The sequence below is a fragment of the Coffea arabica genome, chromosome 10e, assembly GCF_036785885.1.
Source record: "Coffea arabica cultivar ET-39 chromosome 10e, Coffea Arabica ET-39 HiFi, whole genome shotgun sequence".
Classification (NCBI taxonomy): Eukaryota; Viridiplantae; Streptophyta; class Magnoliopsida; order Gentianales; family Rubiaceae; genus Coffea; species Coffea arabica.
In genome coordinates, this window is record NC_092328.1 from 4,400,223 (window position 1) to 4,425,040 (window position 24,818).

At 36.2% G+C, this 24,818-nt stretch overlaps 4 protein-coding genes across 27 annotated transcripts; 1 reads left to right on the top strand and 3 right to left on the bottom strand.

The window, feature by feature from the left end:
- The first annotated feature begins 81 nt into the window (after positions 1 to 81).
- On the top strand, positions 82 to 7,491 carry LOC113712985 (uncharacterized). 23 transcript variants are annotated; one of them, XM_072067515.1, is made up of 8 exons: positions 83 to 1,627; positions 1,739 to 1,904; positions 2,982 to 4,003; positions 4,569 to 4,629; positions 5,202 to 5,257; positions 5,347 to 5,381; positions 5,976 to 6,118; positions 7,210 to 7,491. In XM_072067515.1, exons 3-7 carry the CDS (start codon positions 3,952 to 3,954, stop codon positions 6,045 to 6,047), a joined length of 276 nt encoding a protein of 91 aa, XP_071923616.1. In that variant the 5' UTR covers positions 83 to 1,627; positions 1,739 to 1,904; positions 2,982 to 3,951; the 3' UTR covers positions 6,048 to 6,118; positions 7,210 to 7,491. The 23 variants fall into 23 exon arrangements, 14 of the variants coding, with proteins under 14 accessions (XP_071923609.1, XP_071923608.1, XP_071923610.1 ...); XM_072067514.1 differs by having other exon boundaries at positions 5,202 to 5,252; XM_072067513.1 differs by having other exon boundaries at positions 5,206 to 5,257; positions 5,951 to 6,118.
- Positions 7,476 to 10,393, bottom strand: LOC113712981 (cytochrome P450 81C13-like). The gene is made up of 2 exons (XM_027236668.2): positions 9,426 to 10,393; positions 7,476 to 8,240 (listed from the first exon to the last, which is right to left on the bottom strand). Exons 1-2 carry the CDS (start codon positions 10,338 to 10,340, stop codon positions 7,731 to 7,733), a joined length of 1,425 nt encoding a protein of 474 aa, XP_027092469.2. The 5' UTR covers positions 10,341 to 10,393; the 3' UTR covers positions 7,476 to 7,730.
- A 3,972-nt stretch (positions 10,394 to 14,365) lies between these two features.
- On the bottom strand, positions 14,366 to 18,338 carry LOC113712983 (cytochrome P450 81C13). 2 transcript variants are annotated; one of them, XR_003453401.2, is made up of 3 exons: positions 17,196 to 18,338; positions 15,326 to 16,022; positions 14,366 to 15,073 (listed from the first exon to the last, which is right to left on the bottom strand). XR_003453401.2 is itself a non-coding variant. In XM_027236670.2 (2 exons), exons 1-2 carry the CDS (start codon positions 18,102 to 18,104, stop codon positions 15,390 to 15,392), a joined length of 1,542 nt encoding a protein of 513 aa, XP_027092471.1. In that variant the 5' UTR covers positions 18,105 to 18,338; the 3' UTR covers positions 15,148 to 15,389. The 2 variants fall into 2 exon arrangements, 1 of the variants encoding a protein (XP_027092471.1); XM_027236670.2 differs by lacking the exon at positions 14,366 to 15,073 and having other exon boundaries at positions 15,148 to 16,022.
- A 3,209-nt stretch (positions 18,339 to 21,547) lies between these two features.
- LOC113712606 (cytochrome P450 81C13-like) lies at positions 21,548 to 24,818 on the bottom strand. Its single transcript, XM_072066777.1, has 2 exons — positions 23,729 to 24,818; positions 21,548 to 22,181 (listed from the first exon to the last, which is right to left on the bottom strand). The coding sequence occupies exons 1-2, from the start codon at positions 24,635 to 24,637 to the stop codon at positions 21,561 to 21,563; spliced, it is 1,530 nt and encodes a 509-aa protein (XP_071922878.1). The 5' UTR covers positions 24,638 to 24,818; the 3' UTR covers positions 21,548 to 21,560.

The following is a 24,818-nucleotide window of genomic DNA, read 5'->3' on the forward strand; positions in this document are numbered from 1 at the left end:
TGGTTGTTGGCATCATCTAACTTGAAAAAATTAAGGAACGTTCCAATAGTTACAGCAATGATCTTGTTTGGCTTGTGAAGCAGATAGATACTGGAAGTCTTACCAGTACGATTCCTTAGACAATATCCAGGGTGTAGAACTCAGGGTCAGATTCTTGCAAAGACAATAATGATTGGATTATGGTCTTGCTCTGATCAGGTGATGAGGCTGAACCACTTCAGTTCTTCAACTTTCCTCACTCAGATCGTGCATGAAATCATCAAACTTCCCCTGGTAATTCTTCAACATCTTCCTATACGTTTTCCCAAGACCAAGCCACCTCATTATTGGCACATATTGACAAATGTCCGCGGGCAACTTTGCCGAGAACATATCAATCGACATTATTGGAAATAGTAATCAAGATTAATGTCCAGTAGAGGACCTCTGAATCCAAAGCCATGCTGGAGAAGCAAAGGCAAGTGATGTAGCCATGTAAGTTTCACACTTTCACTCTTATCGATCTGATATAGGCAGTAATCAAATCAATGGCCAAAGCGACAGCAACAGTAGCCTGATATGTATAGATGGCAAAAGAGGAGATTCCATAGATATCTTCCCGCCTGCCACAGAATTAGTATGACCTTCCACCAACGTTGGATTTTGTCACTAAGATACTTGCATTCCCCCAGAAACAAACACTATAAGACAATAGGTACAGTTGTTAAAAGTTAGCATTGTTTTTTAGATTTGGTCACAAATTCTCGCACAAAACTTGGCCAAAGTGACTTGTGATTTGAGAGATGTGTACATTTATTCCTTTTGCACATTATGCGCATTAATCAAGTTGTTTAATGTGAACACACAGATCGAATATTAGTTGTAAACAGAAATAAAGATTTTATACACGAAGGATGGCTAAGTTCTAGTACAATAATTAAGAATAGTCTTGCCTGCCACTTCATGATAACAACTTGCACTACCACAATTCATAGCTTCTTGCTAGCTTTCAAAGTTGAGAGAGAAGTTGGATTGATTCCCGGCGTGGAACGCATAGGGCCTCCAAATGGTTAACCTTCTTCATAGTGATTCTGTCATTGAAGTCAGTGTCCAATTCGCCATCCTGTTCGACTTTATTATTAACATAACACTCTAAGAGCCAAAGGCGTTACTGTTCATTTGCTTTTTCGTCGTCGGTATCACGTGCCAAAAGCGTGTCTTATTGTTAACATAACGTATTTTTTATTATTACAAGGCCACCCGGCCTACTTCGTTAGCTGGTTTATTTTTTATCTCCTTTATTTGTCCTCTTTTTCCTCTTTTGTGTATCGTCTTCGCATCTCAATGGCCTGGGAAAAACTTTTCCTGATTCATTTCCTTAATGGAGTTTCGTCTCTTCCGGTCATTTTCCCTATGCTTTACCATTTTTTCGTTTTGCCCCTTTGACTCCATCTCCTTTCAATTGAACTCTCTTTTGTCCGCTGGATTTCTTCTCGCTGCTGTGTTGCCTTCTCTTGGCTGATTTCACGTATCTTCTTCCGGTGACTTGTGTTTTGAGCTGGCCTCGCGAAAAGATTTCCTCGGGAGAACTTTTCCAGACTGCTTTCCTTAACGGAGTTTCATCTTGGTCGATTTCGCCGGTCTTCAGGTGACTTCTTATGATTATTTTTACGCATTTTCTGGTCATTTTTCCTATGCTTTACCAATTTTCGTTTTGCACGTTTCATTGCGTCTTCTTTCGATTGCGGTTTTGGGTCAGCCATTGCCTCTCTTTTGCCCGCTGGATTTCTCACTACTGGGTTGCCTTCTCTTGGTCGATTTCACCAATCTTCAGGCGACTTATGTTTTGAGCTGGCCTCAGGAAAACTTTTCCAAAATCCTTTCCCCAGCGGAGTTTCGTCTTGGTCGATTTTGCCGGTCTTCAGGTGATTTTGACCCTTTTTTAATTTCGTTTCTTCTTCTCACTTTCGGCTGTCAAGATAGAGATACTGATTTTATTGCATTCTACTTTTATGTTTTATTACTGAATCTGGATTTTTGGTTGTTCCCTTCTTTTTCCCTTTTGAATCTTTGATTTTTTTGCTTCCCCAATCTGTGTTCTTCACTGTTCCCCCTTTTTTTTTTGGCCCTTGTTTATTTATTTCATTTCCTCTTTTTTCCTGTGCTTTTCCTTGTTCCTTTCTTATTTTTGTTTATTTATTTCGTTTCCTCTTTTCAGCTGTGAAGATGGAGATACTAATTTTATTGCCTTCCACTTTTACGCTTTATTGCTGGATCTGTGTTTTTTCCTTGTTCCCTTTTCTTGGTTCTTGCTTGTAAATATCGTTTTTCGTTTGCTCTCTTATGGCTTTGGTCCTTATGATTTTGTTAAAGCTAATAAAGTAACGAAATTTTTTAAATTAATTCAACCATCACCTCTAATAAAGTTATGGTTGTTAAAGCTAATAAAGTAACGAAATTTTTTAAATTAATTCAACCATCACCTCTAATAAAGTTATGGTCTTAAAATTAGCTCACGTGGTTCTATAGCACTGGTCTTGTAAGAGATGCATTTGCCACGTGATAACCACGACGAAAAACAAATGAACAGTAACGAAAAACCCATTAAAGACGGTCTTAGATTATGGTCTTAAATTTTATAGCACTGGTTTTTCATGGCTCTATTTGAAAGCCACTTAAAACCCATTAAAGATGCCTGCTTTGCAGACGTTGTTCATGGGATTAGTATATATTTGAAGTATTTATCAAGATGTGAAAGAATTCATTTCTCTTTTGTATGAGGTGTGCTTGATTTTTTATAACTCCGTATGTTTATTGCTGCCTATTCACTGAAAAAGGAAATATATGGTACCTTAGTCGTTCTAAGTATGTCTTCAACTATGGTGAATTAAATGCTGTAGGTTTTCTCCTGTGACTTTTCCTTTCCTTTGCTTTTTCTTTGTTATTTGTTCTCTTACATACTGTACTTTGTTGATGTTGTTCTTGGCGTTTTTATGATTTAGGTTATTTTACTGAATTTTCATCCTAGCCTTGTGCATTCGTCTTTGGAATCTACGGCAAAGGTTCGTTTTGTGTTTTTTCCCTTCTTTTGGAATCACCTTTGGAGGTTTTTCATGTTCCTTGTTGATTTGCTTAATATAGAGTTTTTCAGTTTAGGATTTGTTTAGTTGATTTGCAATTTTAAGCTTTTATATTGTACTAAAGTGTTTTGGTTTGGGCTGTCTTTTCTGCCTTTCTTAGCAACGGTCTGTTTATGACCTTTTTTTTTTCTCCAAAGGTCACCTTGTTTGTTGGTTCCTGGCAGTTTAACCTGTGTTTTTTGGTTTGGTAGGAGTTGAGTTTGGGATGATAAAAAAAAGTTAGGAGTTTATCATCCCACTACATACGTTTATCATGAAAATGAGATAATGTTTGGTAGTCATCATCATCTAGCATTGGGACTACCAAACAGATTTCGAGGATTTATCATGAACGAAGAGGCTTTTCTTTGATTTTCCCAGATTTATAACATGTTTTTGGGACTTTGGTTTTGGGCTTTTCTTTGTTTTTTCCGAATTTATTCTCCTTCGCTATCCTTCATACTCCGTTCAAATCAGATTATTTTTTTATATTGTTGTTCCTTATTTTTCTTACCCTTTTCAAATCGAGTGACTTTTTTTGATGTGGTTGTTCTTCATCTTTTAAAAAATATATATCTACAAGATCTTCCTTTGTCCCCTTTATTTATTTTCCTATGTGCGTATCTTTTTTTTTCCTTTTTAAAATGCATAGAAGCCCTTTGAATGGGACCTGCGAAAGTATTGATGCATTTCTAAAGGACATTTGAAAGATTTATTTCTATGCAGTAATCTGAACAATATGAGGTGAACAGAAAATTTCCAATATGAAGTGCTTATTTTTTCCTGTACTTCATCTTTTTTTTATTTTTTTGTTGGCCAATGCCATTTTTGGGTTTGCTGGAAGTCTTTGAATATGATGGCAAGGCTTCTCTGGATGTACTCTGTTTCTGTAACCTCTCTCTCAGGTAATTTCCTCACCAAACTAGAGATACAAGGAAGGTCACCTAAAATTGGGAAGATTTTGTTCTTATTTTCTTTGTATTTTTGGAGAACAATTTGGTTAGGATTAATGATAGGTAATGGCCCGTTGTAGAAATTTGAAGCATTTTTTTAAAAAAATTTCAGCTTTTTGTCAAATATGTTTTTCAGAGCTTTGTTGAGTTTCAACGTTTTTGCGCTACCTATGTCTTGTTTGTACTATTTTTTTGAAGTTGTAGGTGTAATATAGTGTTTATACTTGTTACTAGCAGTTGGAAGCTGCAAATAAATGATTATTAGTTGGAAGCTGCAAATAAATGATTATACTATAATTTCCTACCAATTACGAAAGTCAAATGCTTTACTTTGCTAGCTTGCAGAAGTTGATCCTTTTGCTTAAAATTATTAAACTTGCATACTGTATAAAGAAAAAGCCTTTTGTTTGATACGTTTTCTGACATCGTTTTTCAATTAGTACTGCTTTTCTTTTTTTTATTTTGTTTCTCACTTTCTTCATGAGTCATGACATGAATTTGTTGTTTGTTGATTCAGACTTATATAGGAAAGGCTTGTCAGGGGCATCCACTCAGCTCTCCTACTTTTCCTCCAAAAGGTGCCCGAAGTTTATTTTCCTGCTGATACCTTCTTATCTTGGTGATCATTTTGATGGGTTTAAAAAATAGATAAAGTAAAATAACTTTTGCATATGAAGTCTATCTTTTTAGGCTTTAGCTCCTTGCCAGGATCAGTTAAAACTAATACATATATTTGTTTAGTGTTTGAATACTTCAAACATCATGTTTATTTAATGTGACAGTTGCATGTTTTTCCCCATATTTTGGGGTTTTCTGTTCACTAAAAAATTATAAAGCACCCAAGTATGCAAGTTTATTGCCATATTTTGGCCTTGTACCTCCCTCCTGGAGTATTTTAACATTACGTGCATTGTCCTTAATGTAACAATCACTTGACCCTTTTTCCCCCATGTGATTCTTTGAATTAGATGAGTTCTTTTAGGTATAGCTCTTTTACTGAAATTTTTTGAGTTTGATAGTTTTTACATTTGCCTAGGATTGTGTTATTCCTGCTTGAGAGTACCTACTTTTTGCTCTTTCTGCAGTAGAAAATATCAGTTTTTTTGCTTCATTAGTTCATTATGAACACAAGTCATTTTTTGTATGGAAGGAAGAAGAAAATCCAAGTCAGATGTCAGAGAAAGATTTGGCTCTCATGCAGGCAATGTATTAGATCACTGCATCTTTTGGAAAAGGTTCTATCATGTGGATTGGCTGCTTTGCCCCTGTTAAACAAGTTTCAGTTGTGTCTACAGGTTCATTTGCACTTGGGATTGGAGGATTTCCAAAGGTTGGCCATCTTATGTGTTTCTTATGCTGCAATGCCAGATGTTGATTTTGAATTATTGTTTCAAGTGCACTAAACATCTGCAAATATCTAAAGAATCATATTGACATCGTTTTAGAGTGCAAATATACCACTGAAAGGACTTTTCTCTATCTAATTGGGATTTCAACTAAGAGCTGCTGTAATTATTCTTGATTTGAATATTTCCATTCTGATTAATCAGCATTTGCAATTTCCAGATTGTATAGCAAAAGAAAAGCTTTGCCTTGTTCTTGAAAACCTTCACTAAAATGGAAGCTTTTAAATTACTTTGTATCGCTATTGGTTTCTGTTAACCTTATTACTTTGTATCACTATTGGATCTGTTTGATGTAATTGGAGTAGTGCCTTTTGGCATCAGGCAATATTAGTAGTTCCATGTCCATGGGAGATGTTACCATCCCCAAGCAATTCACTCAGACTGGCTTATGGGATTGGCTCATAACTTCCACTTCGTGCTTTTAACATGAATACATGAAACTTTGTTATACACCTATTTTCGACTGATTTACATGAATCTTTTTTCTGAGCAGAAACTTAATGCGACAATCCCGACAGGTGATTTTACTAAATTGGATTTTGAAGCCTACAATGGGCCTTCCAGAGGATATAGCGTTCTTTTCAAAGTAAAGAAAGCCTAATACTGCTTAAAGAAAGCTTTGGTTTCACGTAAGCAAGAATTAGTGTACACTCATCTTGAGGTATAGGACTCGATACAGTTCCTTCTCTTCTGTATTTTTCCTTTTCTTTCTCAATTGAAGATTAGTAAGTATAGGACTTGTTTATGATTAGTTGCATTTGTTCTGTGTTTCCGAAGCCTGAAAAACCTTAGCAATTACTAAGTGTCAAATATTAAGTTTCGATTATTATAGCATAGAAAATTTCCCTATAGAGGCTTCTATACAAACCTTGGTTTTGCCTTTATAGGTACACAAATATTCCTTCATGATTTTATAGTTTCTTAATACTTCTTATCTTATGCTAAAGGAAGAATTGAGCTATTAAACCTTAAACTTTTCAGTGAAAATATTTTAAATTTTAGATCTAGAAAACACATTCTTAGATGAGAATATCTCAAGCTACTCTGGGGATAAAAGCAACTATGCAATCTGGCTTACATGTCAATGCCTCTGACTTTTGGAATGGAGTATTGTTTTAACATAATAAAAGATGCCCTCCCTATGATGAATAAGTTTCCACTTTGTTTGTGCATTTTAGGATCATTCCATTGACCTTGTGTTCAGCCCCTTCCCTGCTCCCCCTCCAAAAAAAATTATAAGACAATTGAATGAGTTTAATGTTGGGATATTTTGGAGTTAGAACTTGTTGAATTTATCGTTCGGATTAGGATCATTTGCTGCCAGTTAACCTATTTCCAATTTCTTCCTTTGGGTGATATCCGTGGATGGCCATACTGCAATAGATTGCATTCTGAATTCTTTTAATTTCAATTTTTTGGAAATAGCAAAGTAGCCAATTTATCTGCTTTGGTGGAATTATGAGTTACCATGCAAGTTGCTCTAACTTTACAACTTACAGATGCTTAGATCTCTTTTCTTTGATACTTAATAATAGACAAAATATATGTCATGCTCCTCTTAAGAGGGGAAAAGGTGGGTTAAGATTTTGTATGAATATTACAAGTTTTAAAGTTGTCGAGTTTATCTTGTTTGTTTTGGGATCAATCAATGTCTCCTGACCCCTTTCCTGTTTCTATGTATTGGTGCCGAGGTCTATTGCTAACTGCAATGGAATATGTACTAAGATTTTATTGTTATAATTTCATGATTAGGTTGTCGCGGGAGAACTTAGCAAATCTTGCCATGGGTGGCAGCAGAAACAAAATTACTTTTGGACAGGGGAAAGATGCATTGTGCGTTTCAAGCTCCATGCATTGTACAAATCATTTTATTAAACTGAGCATCTCCATTTTTTTTCCCTTCCACACTAATGCGCGGTTTATGCATTAAACTAGGGAACTAGGGTAAGTAGGGTCATGGGATAGAAAAGAAATCATGTATCCGTGAATCATACATTTCACATCTAATATATTAGTAGTTCTGCAAATTTCAAATTCTCTTGTTATATCTGTAACACATTTCCTTTTCTAAAACAAGAGAGATAACTCGGTTACCGAATTATCTTGTTACATTTGTCCCACAGTTTTGTGTTGTTAATCAGTACGTACAACTTCAATATTAATTTCTATCTATAATTACTGATCAGCAATCCGAACTACTATTTACAAAATTTTAATGCTTCTATGGGCATTCATGTTTTGTACTCCACCGCGCGAAGCGCGGTTTATCTCTCCTAGTCCCAATCAAAGCACTGGATGAATGTACCAACTGCCAATGAAACACTCCGAATGCCTAGATTGGCTCCGGGACAAGCTCTCCTCCCTATCCCAAATGGTAAAAACTTGGAATTGAACTCTTCTTTATCCATTAATCCCTTCCCTTCGAATCTTTCTGGCATGAATTTCTCAGGCTCCTCCCAGAGTTTTGGATCCCTATGCACGGCCCAGGCATTAGCTAAAACAATCGTACCTTTTGGAATATCATACCCCCCGACTCGGCAGTCTTCAGATGCCTGATGAGGTAGCAGAAGTGGTGCCGCGGGGTACAGTCTCAATGTCTCATTGACAACACAACGAAGATAGGGAAGCTTTGGAATATCAGATTCATCCACCAGCCTTCCATGTCCTACGCTGTTGTCAATCTCAGTCCTTAGTTTCTGTAGTGCCTTCGGGTGATTCAGTAAAAGCAACATAGCCCATTCAGTGGTCAGTGTGGATGTTTCTCTTCCTGCTGTAAATATTATCTGAATCAAGGGTTGCTTTTGTTAGACAAAATAAACATGGTTAAAATTAGGGTGGGAAAGAATCCCAGAACGGTTGCTTTTAAATGCTCTGTCCAACAGGATCATCCTTCTGAAAAAGCTTTACTAAGTACAAACAAGGGAAAGGATGATGAAAAATGACAACCAATGAGCTCAAATGCAACAAGGCTGAAGCTATTATCATTTCAAAAGATTGTTTTGATGAAATTAATGGTGCTTGTTTTCAGGAATTTTCCTAATTAAATCTTCTACTCAAATCTTATCCACTAGCATGACAAATAATAAGCATGAAGTATCAGATTTTGACCTCGATTACTACTCTTATCTTAGTATCAGAATCCAAAGTTTATTAAGCAGGACTTTTGTAGGAAGGCCGGTTGGAGGAATGCTAACCCCACATAAGTCTATTTTGTCTTCATTATCAGAATCAAAATAAGACAAGGAAAGGAAAGAATTCACAAGCTCCATAACTTTGCTGTCACCTATAATGGATTCTAGCTTCTCTTTAAGAAGAATCGATTGATCAAGAGTTTTCTATGATCGGGTTAGATCAAGTCTATATAAACCATCAACCTATACTCTTGAAATGACATCAGAATAAAATTCTTTTAACACTCGTTCTAAGTACAAAAGAGTTCTTTAACAAGATATTCTTCTTAAGAATTGCTTGATTCATCATTCTACCATGACATGTTATTACAAGTTTGTCTGATTCTTTAGGGATAACTCCAATATAATTATAAGGGAAATTTTCACCACAGGTCCACAACACAATATATGTTGATATATGTCTTTAGGATAGTTTTGAATGGGTAATATATTTACACGAAGAGGTGATAATTGATATCCGCCACTTTCTACTAGTTAGCTCCCACAGGCAAAAGAATCAATTGCTAAAGGTTCATATAGAGCTGTTACTGTTGCCTCGCTGTAGCTTAATGAATTCAATTGAAAACCATCATATTAGCTTTATATTGCTGAAGAAAGCAATTGAGCAAGTGAAACAAGTTCCGCAAAATAATGAGTTCATAACAAGTGTAAATGCAGATAAAGCGGAAAAAAATAAGTATATTCTGCCAGTTCAAATTTCACTGCCTTGGCAAAGTACTGAAGTGGGATAAGTTCATGGAGTAAGAAAAACAGAGAGAAATTGCATATTGCACTAACCAATGCAATACTCTTTATGATGTCATCTGATAGAAAATCTGATTCTTTTTCCTTGCGGGAAAGCAGATTTGCAATCACTGCCTTCTCCCCCTTGTCCAGCAGAGTATCTGAACATTGAAATTCGTCTATGAAACCCTGCAAGAATTTATCTCTCTTCTTGTGCAAAGAGATCATTTCCTTTTCCAGTCCCTTGTAGCCAATCCATCTTAATATAGGGACGAAGTCACACAAATTCAGCGCAATGCCTCCGCCTGAAGCAAAATTTTCCCTGAATTCTTTAATTATTTGCATCCCCAACTCCTCTCCAGCATCCTCTTCTCTGATACAGCGTCTTCCAACAAGCATCCTCATGATAACATTGAGCGTAAAAACAGAAATCCAACGGTTCAAATCAACTCTTATTAGGCTTCCATGCTTTGAAACTCTGTATATTGACCTGAGAATCAGCTTAATTTCTTCTTCCCTGATAACTGAAGTCCTCTGGAGGCTGTTGAAGGAGAAAGATTCAACGACAAGGAGGCGACGAAGATCCCTCCACATGTGGCCATATGGGACTACCCCAACGGCTCTATAGTTATAGGAAAGCCTGTCCCCACCCATGCTCCGAGGACGGTTTGCAAGTATGATATCATTCCTGGTGAAGCACTCTTCAATGGCGGATGGAGATGACACAACAACAAAGGAACGGCAGCCGAATTGGAGAAAGAAAATCGGACCATATCTTGATGATAATGAAGTCAAGTCTTCGTAGAGTGAGTTCTTGATAAGGTAAAGATGGCCAATTATTGGCAAAGCAAGTGGACTTGGTGGTAACTTCTTGTTCTTGACATGGTTGAATAGCAAGTTTTTGGAGATGAGAAGTAAAGGTAAAGAACACAATGAGATGGTGACGAGGTAGTAGCAGAGATTTTCCATGGCCTAAAGCTGAAAGTCACACGAGACTTCTTAGTTAACTTCTGCTATATTTGTCCCCTCTTGCATTGATAATGTGCAATTATTCATGTGCTGAAAAGTCAAACTGATAATGCCAAAGTCATTGTTTATTGGATAATGCGTAATAATTCGTGAAACGTGAAATTCATGACGAAATTGTGGGAGGAACTTTGTCGTCTATGAGCTCACTAATTGAGATGAACTAGGAGGTATAACTGCCGAGTTGCGCGGTGGAATAGCCAGCATGTATGCCTATTTAGGCATGATTAAGTAGGCATTACATGGATAGTCATAATGTCATTGGAATAAATATCTTGGGTTACTTGCATGTGTTTTATTTATTGAGATTTATATACCTTGTAATTTAATCATTAAGATATTTAAGAATATTTAGAAGAAAATTTAAAAATAGCTTTCAATCCAAAAGCACAATTGTAAGACAGCTTATTAGATAGACAATATAGATTAGGAGGATGAGGTAAGCAAGTAACTGAACTAAAAATTAATATCAAAAGAAAAAACAATACAAAAGGTAATACAAAAATGTAGCTGAACAATATAAAATCCAAGTTCATGATAGAGCGAATAAGGAAGAAAAATGTGAAACTCAACAAAAGGTTAAATCAAATGAAGCTATTTAGAAATATGAAACCAGTGATCGGTACATTGCTTCGGCCAACAACAATTGCATCAATAATTTAGACTTTTAGTAACATAATACTTGAATTCTTAATGTGTGATGCCAGGGTACATAATCTCTATTCCATTGGCTCCAAAGATCAGAATAGCTAATGATTTTCTTGCTTCTTACAGATCACTTGATTAAGCATATAGGATCATAGAAATCAATTTATATGCATTAATTAATAAGCAGAAAAATATTACTCAAGTCTGAAAGTTAGGTGCTCTGGTAGATAAAAGGAGAAGGTAATAAGGAAATATACCAAATAACAATAAATATCCAGAAGCCACATGGTCCAAAACCTGTTGGTGCTATCAATGCAGAATATCTCAACTATGTTAACAGAAGCATGTGTTTGAAGCAAAAACATCAAAATGCAACTCTAGGCATACACATAAGCCAATGAATGCATAAGTTGTACATCTGTCTGAATTTGTCTAATCTTGACATAATCCAAAAGATTTCCTACTACATCAATGTAGCTTCAAGGAGTACCATGGATAAAGAAAGATCAGACAAGTCTTTTTTTTTTTTTTTTTTTTGGCATTGCCAGAGTTATCAACTTCTATAGATTCCCTTCCTATCTCTGTAGCATCTCTAAACCTTGCTGTGAGGCGAACTTGTAATCGTGAAGAAGATCGTTCTCCCTCTGAAATAAAAAAGCGTGCCATGTTAATAAATTGGATAAGTAAAGATTCAAGGGGGACGGAAAAATTAATGTAAAAAATGACCTGATGCATGAGTTTGAGCTAGTGTTACAAACGAACCGAACTGCTCGTGAGCGGCTCGAGTCAAGCTCGATTAGAGCTCGATTAATATTGAGTTCGAGCTGGCTCGAGTCGAAATCGAGCTCGAACTCGAATTCAAAATATTAAACTCGCGCGAGCTCGAGTATATATATAATTTTTTTTTATTTTTTTTTATTTTAAGTGTATATATATTTTTTTATTTTTTATTTTAAGTATATATATTTTTATTTTTTTAATTTTAATAGTAAAATTACATATATATATCCTTAATATTTTATTATTTACTAAAAAATATTATTTTATTTATTTTTTAAAAAATAAAATAATTATTTTTTTTCGAGCTCGAGCTCGAGGTTGAAATTGTCAGCTCGTCGAGCTCGAATTTGAGTTCGAGTTCAATGAAATTATGTCGAGACTCGGCTCGATTAGGCCAAAACTCAACTCGGCTCGACTCTACTCGGCTCGTTTTCAGCCCTTTGAGCATTCTATTCTTCAGCCTGGACAAGTTCATTGTTGGCACTGATGTGGAAATCTTTGTTGCCAGAAGACGTTGCCGTGCTTTCTCCAAAGTAATAAGCAACCGTGTAATGGTTATATCCATTACCATCTCTGATATTTCCTGATTTCAGTTGTACAATGAACTTTTCAAGCTCTTTATGCACCTTTTCAAGCGGCAATTGTTCATTCTATAAGTAAAACCATAAACTTGAATTAGTACGCATAGTCTATATATGATTCCGACAAACTTGTTCACACAGATAGAGACACATGGCAATGGTGACTTATCAATTTTCCTAGAGGGCATGTAAAAAGGTTACACAAAACACCAGCCAAGGAAATCTCTTGTAATCAGCAGGAAAAAAAATCAAATAAAAAGACTCAATCTTTCAAGGTAAAAACCATAACGAGAAGGAAAGGCAAAGCATATACATTTTTTGACTATACAAAACTCCATCGTCTGACAAGCTGAAATGCAAACTCAATGACAGGCACACAAGTACCAAAAAGAAACCAAAAGAAATAGCCAAGGAAAAATTGTAAGAGAAGCTGCAATTCTTACAAAAGCTCAACCAAGCTCAAGATCCAAGCAATTAAAAATTTTTCTGCCTAGGAAAAAATCTAAAAGCTTAACACATCAACAGACGCATAACAGGAGAGACCGACAACAGCACCGAGCAAAGACACAGTCGCAACCTATATCTAGCAATAGTTTCATAAGCACACCGGTACCAGAAACAATTCTTAGGAAGACTCAACCATTTCAAGAAAAATAAAAGCAAAGACCCAGAACAACACCAAGCAAAGAAAAAGCCACAAACCAGTAAGATTAATCAAAGCCAATGCATAAAGGAATCGTAATCAGAGCTCGCAAGTATAGGATCCCTAAAAGGGCCGAGTACTCAGTGAAACAGGAGGAAAGAAACGAAGAAGTTTAAGCCAAGGTTGTAAGCAACTCGGATAGAGAAGATAGTGAGAGGGAGAAGCTCGAAAAGGGGAAAATTTGACGCATAATTGAGATGCCATCTCCAAAAATTTACACCCCATTGATAGAGGTGAACACTGCAAATTGCACCAATCATCATTTAGGAAGATGCTTCTAATAGATTCAGGCGTAGCAGCAGAAAGAGCTGAAAGAGGAAAGGAAATCACAGGCGCATATCTCGTCCCCCTGAAGACGGGCCAGTCAGACAATCTGTTTACCCGTATAAAGTAATAATGATGGACCACCCACATGATCCGCCTGCTTTAAAGAGACAAGTGCAAGTCACGTGACGACGACGAAAAGTTTGAAACCTCTTGGTGCATTGTATGTTATGTTGACAATTGGCAAGAATTATACATTGAAATATAAATATAATAAAGCTAGAGGAGTGGCGTTGGTGTAAATTTTTTTTTTTTTTCCTTGCTAATTTTGAACTTTCTTTTATATCCTTATAAAATCTAATTTTTACCTTAATTACCTAATCATATTTTACCTACATAATTACTCATAATGGCCTTAAGTATTTTAAGTACCACATTACTATAGACTTATAAATCAGAGTTCTTTAATTTATATAAATTGTATGTATGTGAAAAATAAAATTCATATAATATTAATTTATGTTAATTATTTTTAAATTACACATAGATTAAGTATGCCTTTAACGCTTGTCTCCAATAACTGGGACATCAATCAATAGCAGAATAAAGGAGTTTTCCGCTATTGATTTACCAAAAGAGACATTGCCCGTTCCATGGTTTCTTCTGAAGTACTTGTTCCGGCCGTGACCAATGCCTAAACAAAATTTATAAAGAAGAAACACTTGGTCGAAGGAATGAGGATAAATGTTAGAATCTCTGATCTAATGAACCGTTAGGCTTCTTTGGAATTTAGTCTAATTGAAGATTGTTTTTTTTTTTTTCAATTTAGTTTGCTGGAATAATTGAATGACTTTAACCCTATAATAATGATTCCAAAATGATGGGGATTAATATTTTTAATTTGAATTTGAACATTAAATTTTGGATATGTGACGTGCATTTAAACCCACTAATATAGGCACTGTTAGGAGATAAAAGATTTATCCAAACAATTGAAAGAAAACAAGAGAATAGATGTGGTTGTTGGCATCATCTAACTTGAAAAAATTAAGGAACGTTCCAATAGTTACAGCGATGATCTTCTTGTTTCGCTTGTGAAGCAGATAGATACTAGAAGTCTTACCAGTACGATTCCTTTGACAATATCCAGGGTGTAGAACTCAGGGTCAGATTCTTGCAAAGACAATAATGATTGGATTATGGTCTTGCTCTGATCAGGTGATGAGGCTGAACCACTTCAGTTCTTCAACTTTCCTCACTCAGATCGTGCATGAAATCATCAAACTTCCCCTGGTAATTCTTCAACATCTTCCTATACGTTTTCCCAAGACCAAGCCACCTCATTATTGGCACATATTGACAAATGTCCGCGGGCAACTTTGCCGAGAACATATCAATCGACATTATTGGAAATAGTAATCAAGATTAATGTCCAGTAGAGGACCTCTGAATCCAAAGCCATGCTGGAGAAGCAAAGGCAAGTGATGTAGCTATGTAAGTTTCACACTTTCACTCTTATCGATCTGACATAGGCAGTAATCAAATCAATGGCCAAAGCGACAGCAACAGTAGCCTGATATGTATAGATGGCAAAAGAGGAGATTCCATAGATATCTTCCCGCCTGCCACAGAATTAGTATGACCTTCCACCAACGTTGGATTTTGTCACTAAGATACTTGCATTCCCCCAGAAACAAACACTATAAGACAATAGATACAGTTGTTAAAAGTTAGCATTGTTTTTTAGATTTGGTCACAAATTCTCGCACAAAACTTGGCCAAAGTGACTTGTGATTTGAGAGATGTGTACATTTATTCCTTTTGCACATTATGCGCATTAATCAAGTTGTTTAATGTGAACACACAGATCGAATATTAGTTGTAAACAGAAATAAAGATTTTATACACGAAGGATGGCTAAGTTCTAGTACAATAATTAAGAATAGTCTTGCCTGCCACTTCATGATAACGACATGATAGCTTCTGCTACCACAATTCACTGCTTCTAGTTGGCTTTCAAAGTTGAGAGAGAAGTTGGATTGATTCCTGGCGTGGAGCGCATAGGGCCTCCAAATGGTTAGCCTTCTTCAGACTGATTCTGTTGCTAAAGTTAACGTCCAATTCACCATCCTCTTCAACTTTATCCCAATCAAAACACTGGATGAATGTACCCACTGCCAATGAGACATTCCGAATGCCTAGATTGGCTCCGGGACAAGCTCTCCTCCCTATCCCAAATGGTAAAAACTTGGAATTGAACTCTTCGTTATCCATTAATCCCTTCGCTTCGAATCTTTCTGGCATGAATTTCTCGGGCTGCTCCCAGAGTTTTGGATCCCTATGTACGGCCCAGGCATTAGCTAAAACAATTGTACCTTTTGGAATATCATACCCCCCGACTCGGCAGTCTTCAGATGCATGATGAGGTATCAGAAGTGGTGCCGCGGGGTACAGTCTCAATGTCTCATTGACAACACAACGAAGATAGGGAAGCTTTGGAATATCAGATTCATCCACCAGCCTTCCATGTCCTACGCTGTTGTCAATCTCAGTCCTTAGTTTCTGTAGTGCCTTCGGGTGATTCAGTAAAAGCAACATAGCCCATTCAGTGGTCAGTGTGGACGTTTCTCTTCCTGCTGTAAGCATTATCTGAATCAACGGTTGCTTTTGTTAGTCAAAATAAATATGGCTAAAATTAGGGTCGGAAAGAATCCCAGAAAGGTTGCTTTTAAATACGTTGTCCAACAGGATCATCCTTCTGAAAAGCTTTGCCAAGCACAAGCAAGGGAAAGGATGATGGCAAATGACAACCAATGCGCTCAAATGCATCAAAGCTGAAGCCATTATCATTTCATAAGATTGATTGTGAAATTAAGGGTGGTTGTTTTCAGGAATTTTGCTAATTAAAATTTCATGCTAGAAACCTTATCCACTAGCATAACACATAACAAAACTAAGCATAAAGTATCAGATTACTAATCTTATCTTAGTATCAGAATCCAAAGTATGGCATAACGACTCTATGCTATATACGGATACAACTTATTAAACTCATGATCCAAGTCAGTTGATGCTAAATTAAGCAGGACTTTTGTAAGAAGGCCGGTTGGAGGAACACTAACTCCACATGAGTCTATTTCTAATTCATTATCATAATCAGAATGAGCCAAGAGAAAATAAAGGAATTCACAAGCTCCAAAACTTCGTTATCACCTATAACGGATCCTAGCTTCTCTTTAAGAAGAATCGATTGATAAACAGTTTTCAACGATCTGGTTAGATCAAGTCTATTTAAACTATCAACCTTTACTCTTGAAATAACATCAAAATAAAATTCTTTTAACACTTATTCCGATTCCAAAAGAGTTCTTTAACAAGATGTTCTTCATAAGAATAGCTTTATTTGTCACTCTACCAGGACATGTTAATACAAGTTTGCCTGATTCTTCCGGGGTCAGTCCAATATAATTTTAGGAGTAATTTTCGCCCCACTACAATATATGTTGACATGTATCTTTGGGATAGTTTTGAATAGGTAATATATTCACACGAAGAGGCCATAATTGATGTGTGCCGCCTTCTATTAGTTAGCTCCCACGGGCAAAGAATCAATTTCTAAAGGTTCATATAGAGCTCTTACTGTTGCCTCACAGGATCGTAATGAACTTAATTGATAACCATATTAACTTTATATTGCTGAAGATAGCAATTGTGAAAGTGAAACAAGTTAAATGTAGATTGGTGGTGGGCAAAAAGTATATTCTGATAAGTGGGATAAGCTCATGAAGTAAGAAAGACGGAGAAATTACATTTTGCACTTACCAACGCAATACCCTTTATGATGTCATCTGATAGAAAATCTGATTCTTTTTCCTTAGAAGCAAGCAGATTTGCAATCAATGCCTTCTTCTCCTTGTCCAGCAGAGTATCTGAAGATTGAAATTCGTCTATGAAACCCTGAAAGAGTTTATCTCTCTTCTTGTGCAAAGAGATCATTTTTTTTTCCAGTCCCTTGTAGCCAATCCATCTTAATATAGGAAAGAAGTCACACAAATTCTGCGCAATGCCTGAAGCAAACATTTCCCTGAATTCTTTAATTATTTGCATCCCCAACTCCTCTCCAGCATCCTCCTCTCTGATGGAGCATCGTCCAACAAGCATCCTCATGATAACATTGAGTGTAAAAACTGAAATCCAATAGTTCAAATCAACTCTTATTAGGCTTCCATTCTTTGAAACTCTGTAAATTGACCTGAGAATCATCTTAATTTCTTCTTCCCTGATAAATGAAGTCCTCTGGAGGCTGTTGAAAGAGAAAGATTCAACGACCAAGAGGCGACGAAGAACCCTCCACAAGTGGCCATATGGGGCTATCCCAACGACTGTATAGTTATAGGAAAACCTGTCCCCTGCCATGCCACGAGGACGGTTTGCAAGTATGATATCATTCCTGGTGAAGCACTCTTCAATGGTGGATGGAGATGACACAACAACAAAGGAACGGCGGCCGAATTGGAGAAAGAAAATTGGACCATATCTTGATGATAATGAAGTCAAGTCTTCGTAGAGTGAGTTCTTGATAAGGTAAAGATGGCCAATTATTGGCAAAGCAAGTGGACTTGGTGGTAACTTCTTGTTCTTGACATGGTTAAATAGCAAGCTTTTGGAGATGAGAAGTAAAGGTAAAGAACACAATAAGATGGTGACGAGGTAGTAGCAGAGATTCTCCATGGCCTAAAGCTGAAAATCACACAGAGACTTCTTAGTTAACTCCTGCTATTTTTGTCCCCTATTGCATTGAACAGAGGTATGTGCTAAAAGGTCAAACTGATAAGGCCAAAGTTATTGGTTATTGGATAATGTTAATTATTCATGAAACAGGAAATTCATGAGCTAATTGTGGAAGGAACTTTGTCATTTTTGATGTATATAAGCTCACCAATTCAGATAAGCAATTGGCAAGAATTACACATTGAAATATCTCAAATAATTGTCGACATCAATCAATTGCAGAAAAAAGGTGTTTTAAAATTAAAAGCTTGCAGATTTTGACTCTAGAGCATGGAAGAGTCAAAGTCACCGGTAGTTTTCCACTAACATGCCAAGAAGAACTTTCAATACACGGATTAGTATGGAAAATGAGGAGAATTTAGTAGTTTGCACCTTTGTGTATGTTGGTTCTTTAGGAAAAAAAGAGTTGTAAAACGAAAAATCATTGAAAAGTCCATCATATTTCACCAAGAATTTTGTTGTCCTTCATTTTTAAAATGATAACTTTACATCACTTACAAAATCAAGTCGATAAAATTTGATCTTATTCTAAGTTTTCAAGTACTTTTTACTCTAAAACCATCACATAATCTATACATGATCATTTTTTTGGGACAAAAATATTGGATTTCATTTATAGTTAAACAAATAACCAGATTTATATTCATTTTTATTCCAAAAAAGTAAGATCTTATCCGACCTATATTGATTTTTTTCCTAAAAAAAATAGATTCTGACCTAATCTATATTCATTTTGCCACTAAAAAGGTGGGATCTAACTTTTTTACATATAAACAATGACTACATATCAGTCATGTAGTAATTTCAGGTTAAAAAATGGTCAAAATTTTAGGTCGAGACTAAATTTTATTAATTTAAATTTATAAGAGATATAAAGTTAATATTTTAAAAATAAAAAATAAAAAAAATTATTTGATAAAATGCGAGGTACGTTTAAAATGATTTTTCGGTTGCAAAATTCCTCGTCGGATAAATTTTTGAGGAAAACAGTGCGTTGCGCACTAAATTTTCTTTCACTCTGAGTAACCGAGAACCTTTTACTGTAGAATCACGAGCAGGTATTTTTCTGCCCTTTTCCATGTACCTTTTCTTCTTGTTTTTCGTTTTGGGTCAGAGACTCAGAAGCAGACGATAAGACCCGTTCGACGGCCCTACCCGTAGAAAGTGGGTTGTCATGCCGCTGTCTCACCCGAGCCCTTCTCCCCCAAATTAGGTCGTACAATTTCTTTTTATTCGGCTATGAGATTTTAAATCTCCATTCTTCTGGTATTCAGACTTTTTTTTTTTTTTTCATAATCAAATTTGGTTTCGTCGAATTGTGTAGCTCTGCAGAATTGAATCCACTAGTCTACTGAAATTATCTTCAAATTCAACTTATGATTCGAAATCCAAATATCCAACAAGTATTTTTTGATTAATACATAGGATAGGAGTGGGCACGGTACCCGCCCCTAACATGATTTGGCTGACCCGACTCTAATATATCGGATCAGTCATTTTGCGACCCTAACCCGCTCCTAATATTTTCGGGTACTCGAATAGCGGGTACCCGAAAAAAAGGGGCGGGTCATAGGGTACCCGTCCCTAAAAAAAAACTATTTTTCAATAAAAAAAAATTTATTTTCTACTTAATATCAACATGTATTTCAATAAAAAAACATGCTTTTCCAATTAATATTGGTAGAGATATTGTAATTAAAGTCCATACATCACCATTTTCACACATTTCATCCAATAATCAAATCGATCTCATAAATTTAGTACATATTAGAATATCTAATGGACAAAACGAAGTTTCATAATAATTTTGAGTACATCACCATTTTCACACATTTCATACTTCTACAACACAACAAACACAAGGATAATAAGTATTTGGTAACTTCCCCAAGGATATTATGGTACAAGACCGCATCTCAAATAAGTCAATTGTGAAATCAAGTTCGGAAAAGAATTGAATAGAACTAATTATTTTTGAAAAAAATATAACCAAAATAATGTTAAAAATCTTCCCCAACTTCTTTACATCTTTGGAATAGACCTTATGATATTAAGGTGATGAAAAAGAAAAATAAATTTCTTACACTAAATAAAAGAGACAAATTTAAGAGATATAATTGCAAATGAATGACACAAATATTTTAATTATCTAGCTAACAGAAAATTGAGACTCCAAACAAAAATCTTTGATTGAATTGATGCAAGATTTGCAGGAAAGATCGATGGAGGTAGAATAAAAATAAAAAAGATGAAAGGGATGAACAATTTTTATAACAGAGTTTTACAAATTTTTTTTTTCATTTTGTTCATGTTTCACCGAGAATATTCACTTTCTTCAAAAAAAATGAGAAGAGTAAATCATATATGATTAGAATATGAGGCTGCGAGCCACTTCACTTGCACTTAGGATTAAAAATTACAAAATTATAAAATGATCCCTACTTTTTAAATATTTATAAAATATACCCTGCGGGTCGGGTACCCGCGGGTTTTTATTTTTCTGATCCGTATCCGTACCCGATTTTTCGGGTACCCGACCCTCATCTGCCCCGCTAAGAAAAATCGGATCGGGTATCCTATTTTTTGGATCGGATCGGATCGGATTCATCGGGTTTTCGGATCGGCGGATTTTTTTGCCCACCCTTAACATAGGATTCAAAATACTTTGAATCTTTGATATTGTAGTTTCCATAAACGGAAGGGCACTTTCCTCTTCTAAGTGACGCTTGCATCTTTCATCAATTGAAATGAGTTTATAGGAAGTACACTATATATTTCTCATATCTTTGTTGACTAAGTAGTTTGTTGTTGGAAATTAGATTTGCATGGAAAAAAAAAAACAAACTTAAATCCCAAAATAGCTTTAGTTTAGTGATCAAAATTGAGATCATAAGAATTAAAGATTCTAGTTCGAGGCTCGTTACTATTTGTACTGTACGGGTTTGTAATTTTTTTTTTTTTTTGTTGAAATTGCTACTATTTATATAATATAATCTATTGATTGCATTACTCTCGTGGATGGTTTCTTGGAAACCCATTTTGAAAAGTAAAAGTACATTGTTTTTTTTTTTTTTTTTTTTTTTAACGGAAACGATAGATGACATTTTATAGATAAAACTAACTTTACAATATCTGAGCAATGGCCCAAGCAACTATACTAAGTGTACCAAGACACTTAAGGAGAGCCAAAAAATCTCTCCTCATCCCTACATATGCTTAAAGCATAATGACTAATGTGATTACATTGTTCTTTCTTTAGTAGACACAATATCTTGGATTAAACATGGACAAACTTAATTACCTGCTAACTAATTTGATTTTTTGAACATATATTAATTGGGTTATTCTCCCATAACTTGTTCGATTTTTGGAACGCATATATATTGGGTAAATCTCTCATAACTGGGAGAGGAGTTGGATTGATTCTTGTCGTGGAATGCACATGACCTCCAAAGGCTTAGCCATGGACAATGTAATTCTAGTGGTATAGCTTGTGTTGATTTCATCTTCTTCAATCTTTCTCCAATCAAAGCACTGAATGAATGATCCCACTGCCAATGAAATATTTCTAATTCCCATGTTGGCTCCAGGACAGGCTCTCCTTCCCACCCCAAATGGCACAAAGTTGAACCTTTCTCTCTCCATTTCCATTGCCTCAAATCTCTCTGGCTTGAACATTTCTGGCTCCTCCCAGACTTTGGGGTCCCGTTGCATGGCCCAAGCATTAACTATAAGCGTTGAACCTTTTGGGATATCATATCCCCCAACGGTGAAATCTTCCGATGGACAATGAGGCAGCAAAAGAGGTGCTGGAGGATACAGTCTCATTGTCTCGTTCACAATGCAGCGCAGATACGGAAGCTTTGGAAGATCAGATTCATCCAGCAATCTCCTATGTCCTATATTGTTGTCAATTTCCCTTCTCAGTTTATTCATTGCCTCTGGATGACTCAATAAAAGCGACATAGCCCACTCAGTTGTCACGATAGATGTTTCAGTTCCTGCCACAAACATAATCTGAAGCATTTTTTTGTTAGATTCCGAAAAATAAACATGCTCTCAAAGACCGACAATCAAGACTATAAAATTGGCAGAACTACGATGGCCTTTGGCCAAAAACTCAAAGTCGCACTTCTTACTACTAGTGATTCTTGCTAAAGCACTTGAGAAGATGCAGTGTTAGTGAGAAATCACTTTTTAGTTCAGTTATCAAATAAAAGGCATTCTTTAAGGTCAGATTACTAAATGCAAAAACAAGCACGGACTTTAGGCGGTAATCTTCCACTACATAATTTGCAAGAAGCCAACTTTCTCATGAAGTTCCAGGATTGCTTATCCCCAAAATCAGTAAATAGTCCCGAGTATTTCCGGAATCATTTTAAAGCTTGCTCGTATACATGGAGCAAGGAAAAAGTATGATCACCGTGAAGCAGGAATTGGTACAGACTATGAGAGTACCCACGAGTGATACTTGTGGATACACTGCAATAAGGACCTTGTTCTAGGTATGTGGAACCGAGCAGGTGATCGAGCGGTTTGGTCAAACGTTTGGCTCGAACTTGATTTGACCGAATTCAAGTTTGAGCTCAACCTACTCGTTTTGTGTAACGAGTCGAGTTCGAATATTAGTAATAACTACTCGGGTATTCAACAAGTTTAATGGAGTATTTATATTATTTATATATAATATATTTTAATTATAGAATGACTATTCTGAGTTCGTATTTTAATAAATTTACATGAAATAATGTTCAGTAAAAAAAGTGATGAATGGCAAAATGATAATATGATAAATCTAAAATGTAAAAAATTAAAAACAAGAAAAAAAACCACTCAGTTTGATCTCAAAACTCAAACTCAAACTCGAGCTCAAGTAGCTCGAGTCTGACAAGGCTTGCGATTTACTCGAGCTCAAACAAGTTGAGTTCAAATTTAATTTTCATCATGTTGAGTCGAATTTAAAGTCAAATTTTTATACTCGTTCAAGCTCAAACTCAAGTAGCACTGATAGTAATCGAGTTTGAGTTCACATATGGTGCTACTTCAGCTCGACTCGGGTCAATAACACCCCTACTTTGTTTAACAATGACTAATAAATGCCTTCTACTCATGTTAGCTGAACTCGAGGTTTTTTCTTTTTTTTTTTTTTTTTTGGAGCAGCTGGAGTGATAACGACCACAGCTCAACAAAAATCATTAATATCTTCCCCCCAAAAAAAAAAAGCAAAAAGGCAAATAAAAATAAGGAGGACCATAGACTATAGACGTCATGAATCTTGCCTAGCTAACTGCAACTCTACAACAGCTAAGAGAACTAGTGTAGAACTAGTACAGGATCATAAAATCAGCTGGCCTGGATTTCCCGTGCTCTATATGGGTTTGCTTTAGTAGGAATCGTATGTCCATTATCCAATTAACTCTATTGAAGTCAAGTCAACAAATACATGAAATCATCCGTAACTACGAGATTCATTTGAATTAATAAGTTCAAGAATTGCTATGATCTTCTCGAATGGAAAGAAGTACAGAAACATGGAGAGAGAGAGAATTGCATAGCCCACATACCATTAGAATGCTTCTGATAAGTTGATCCGAGTAAAAGTCAGGTTCTTGGTCTTGATGGAATAGAAGACTCCCAATCAAGGAGGCATTCTTCTTCTCCTTGTCCAATTTATCCCGTCGAATTTCATCTACTAGGCCCTGCAAGAATTTATCCCTCTTGTTCTGCAAAGAGATCATACTCCTTTCGAGCCCTTTGTAACCAATCCACCTCAATACTGGAAAAAAGTCGCATGAATTCATTGTAATACTCGTGGTAAATATGTCCCTGATTTCTTTACGCTTTTTCTTCCCCAACTCATTCCCGGCATCCTCCCTACCAACTGTGCATTTCCCTGCCACAATCCTCATCGCGATATTAAGCGTATAAACGGAAACCCAATGATTCAAATCGATACTTCGACTTCCTCTCTTACAAATTCTGTAAAACGATTGGAGAATGATCCGAATTTCGCCTTCCCGAATGACGGATGACTTCTGAAGGCTGTTGAATGAGAACGCTTCACTATTAGTGAGCCGACGAATAGCCCTCCAGACATGGCCATAGGGAGCCCAGACGAATGCTGTGTAGTCATAGCTGAAATGGTCCGCAGCGACAGAGTGAGGACGATTTGCTAATACAATGTCATTCTCTGTGAAGCATTCTTCAATGGCAGATGGAGAAGATACTACCACGAAAGATCGGCAGCCAAAACGGAGGAAGAAAACTGGACCATATCGATGTGATAGTTCAGTTAGAGACCGGTGCAGCACGTTCTTGATGAGGTAAAGGTGGCCAATTAATGGAAGAGCAGGCGGGCTTGGAGGTAACTTGTTAGTGGTATTAATATGAAACAGCAACCTTTTGAGGATGACAAGGAGAACACAGAAGAAGAAGAAGAAGAAGATGAGATAAGAGTAGAGATCAGGCTCCATGAAACTAGATGAGAGCAGCTTATAAGTTCAGCTAGTTAAAGACAACATTGGAAACTCGCAGATGGGGAAAGAATTGCCAGAGGTAGAAACTTGAGTTAGGAGATCGAATAACATGGTACAAGATTTCGGGTTCCATTTCTTGGTTATATAAGCCTGCATATATCGATCACTTGATTCCAAG

Excerpts from the sequence above, each read along its gene's own strand:
- LOC113712983 (XM_027236670.2), bottom strand. The coding sequence starts at position 18,104 with ATGGAGAATCTCTGCTACTACCTCGTCACCATCTTATTGTGTTCTTTA. Across the intron at positions 16,023-17,195 it reads TCATAAAGGGTATTGCGTTG|ATAATGCTTACAGCAGGAAG; the intron begins GTAAGTGCAAAA and ends CCGTTGATTCAG.
- LOC113712981 (XM_027236668.2), bottom strand. The coding sequence starts at position 10,340 with ATGGAAAATCTCTGCTACTACCTCGTCACCATCTCATTGTGTTCTTTA. Across the intron at positions 8,241-9,425 it reads TCATAAAGAGTATTGCATTG|ATAATATTTACAGCAGGAAG; the intron begins GTTAGTGCAATA and ends CCCTTGATTCAG.
- LOC113712985 (XM_072067503.1), top strand. The coding sequence starts at position 3,952 with ATGATGGCAAGGCTTCTCTGGATGTACTCTGTTTCTGTAACCTCTCTC. Across the intron at positions 4,004-4,568 it reads TTCTGTAACCTCTCTCTCAG|ACTTATATAGGAAAGGCTTG; the intron begins GTAATTTCCTCA and ends TTGTTGATTCAG. Across the intron at positions 4,630-5,201 it reads TCCTACTTTTCCTCCAAAAG|GAAGAAGAAAATCCAAGTCA; the intron begins GTGCCCGAAGTT and ends TTTGTATGGAAG.
- LOC113712606 (XM_072066777.1), bottom strand. The coding sequence starts at position 24,637 with ATGGAGCCTGATCTCTACTCTTATCTCATCTTCTTCTTCTTCTTCTTC. Across the intron at positions 22,182-23,728 it reads TTATCAGAAGCATTCTAATG|ATTATGTTTGTGGCAGGAAC; the intron begins GTATGTGGGCTA and ends AAAATGCTTCAG.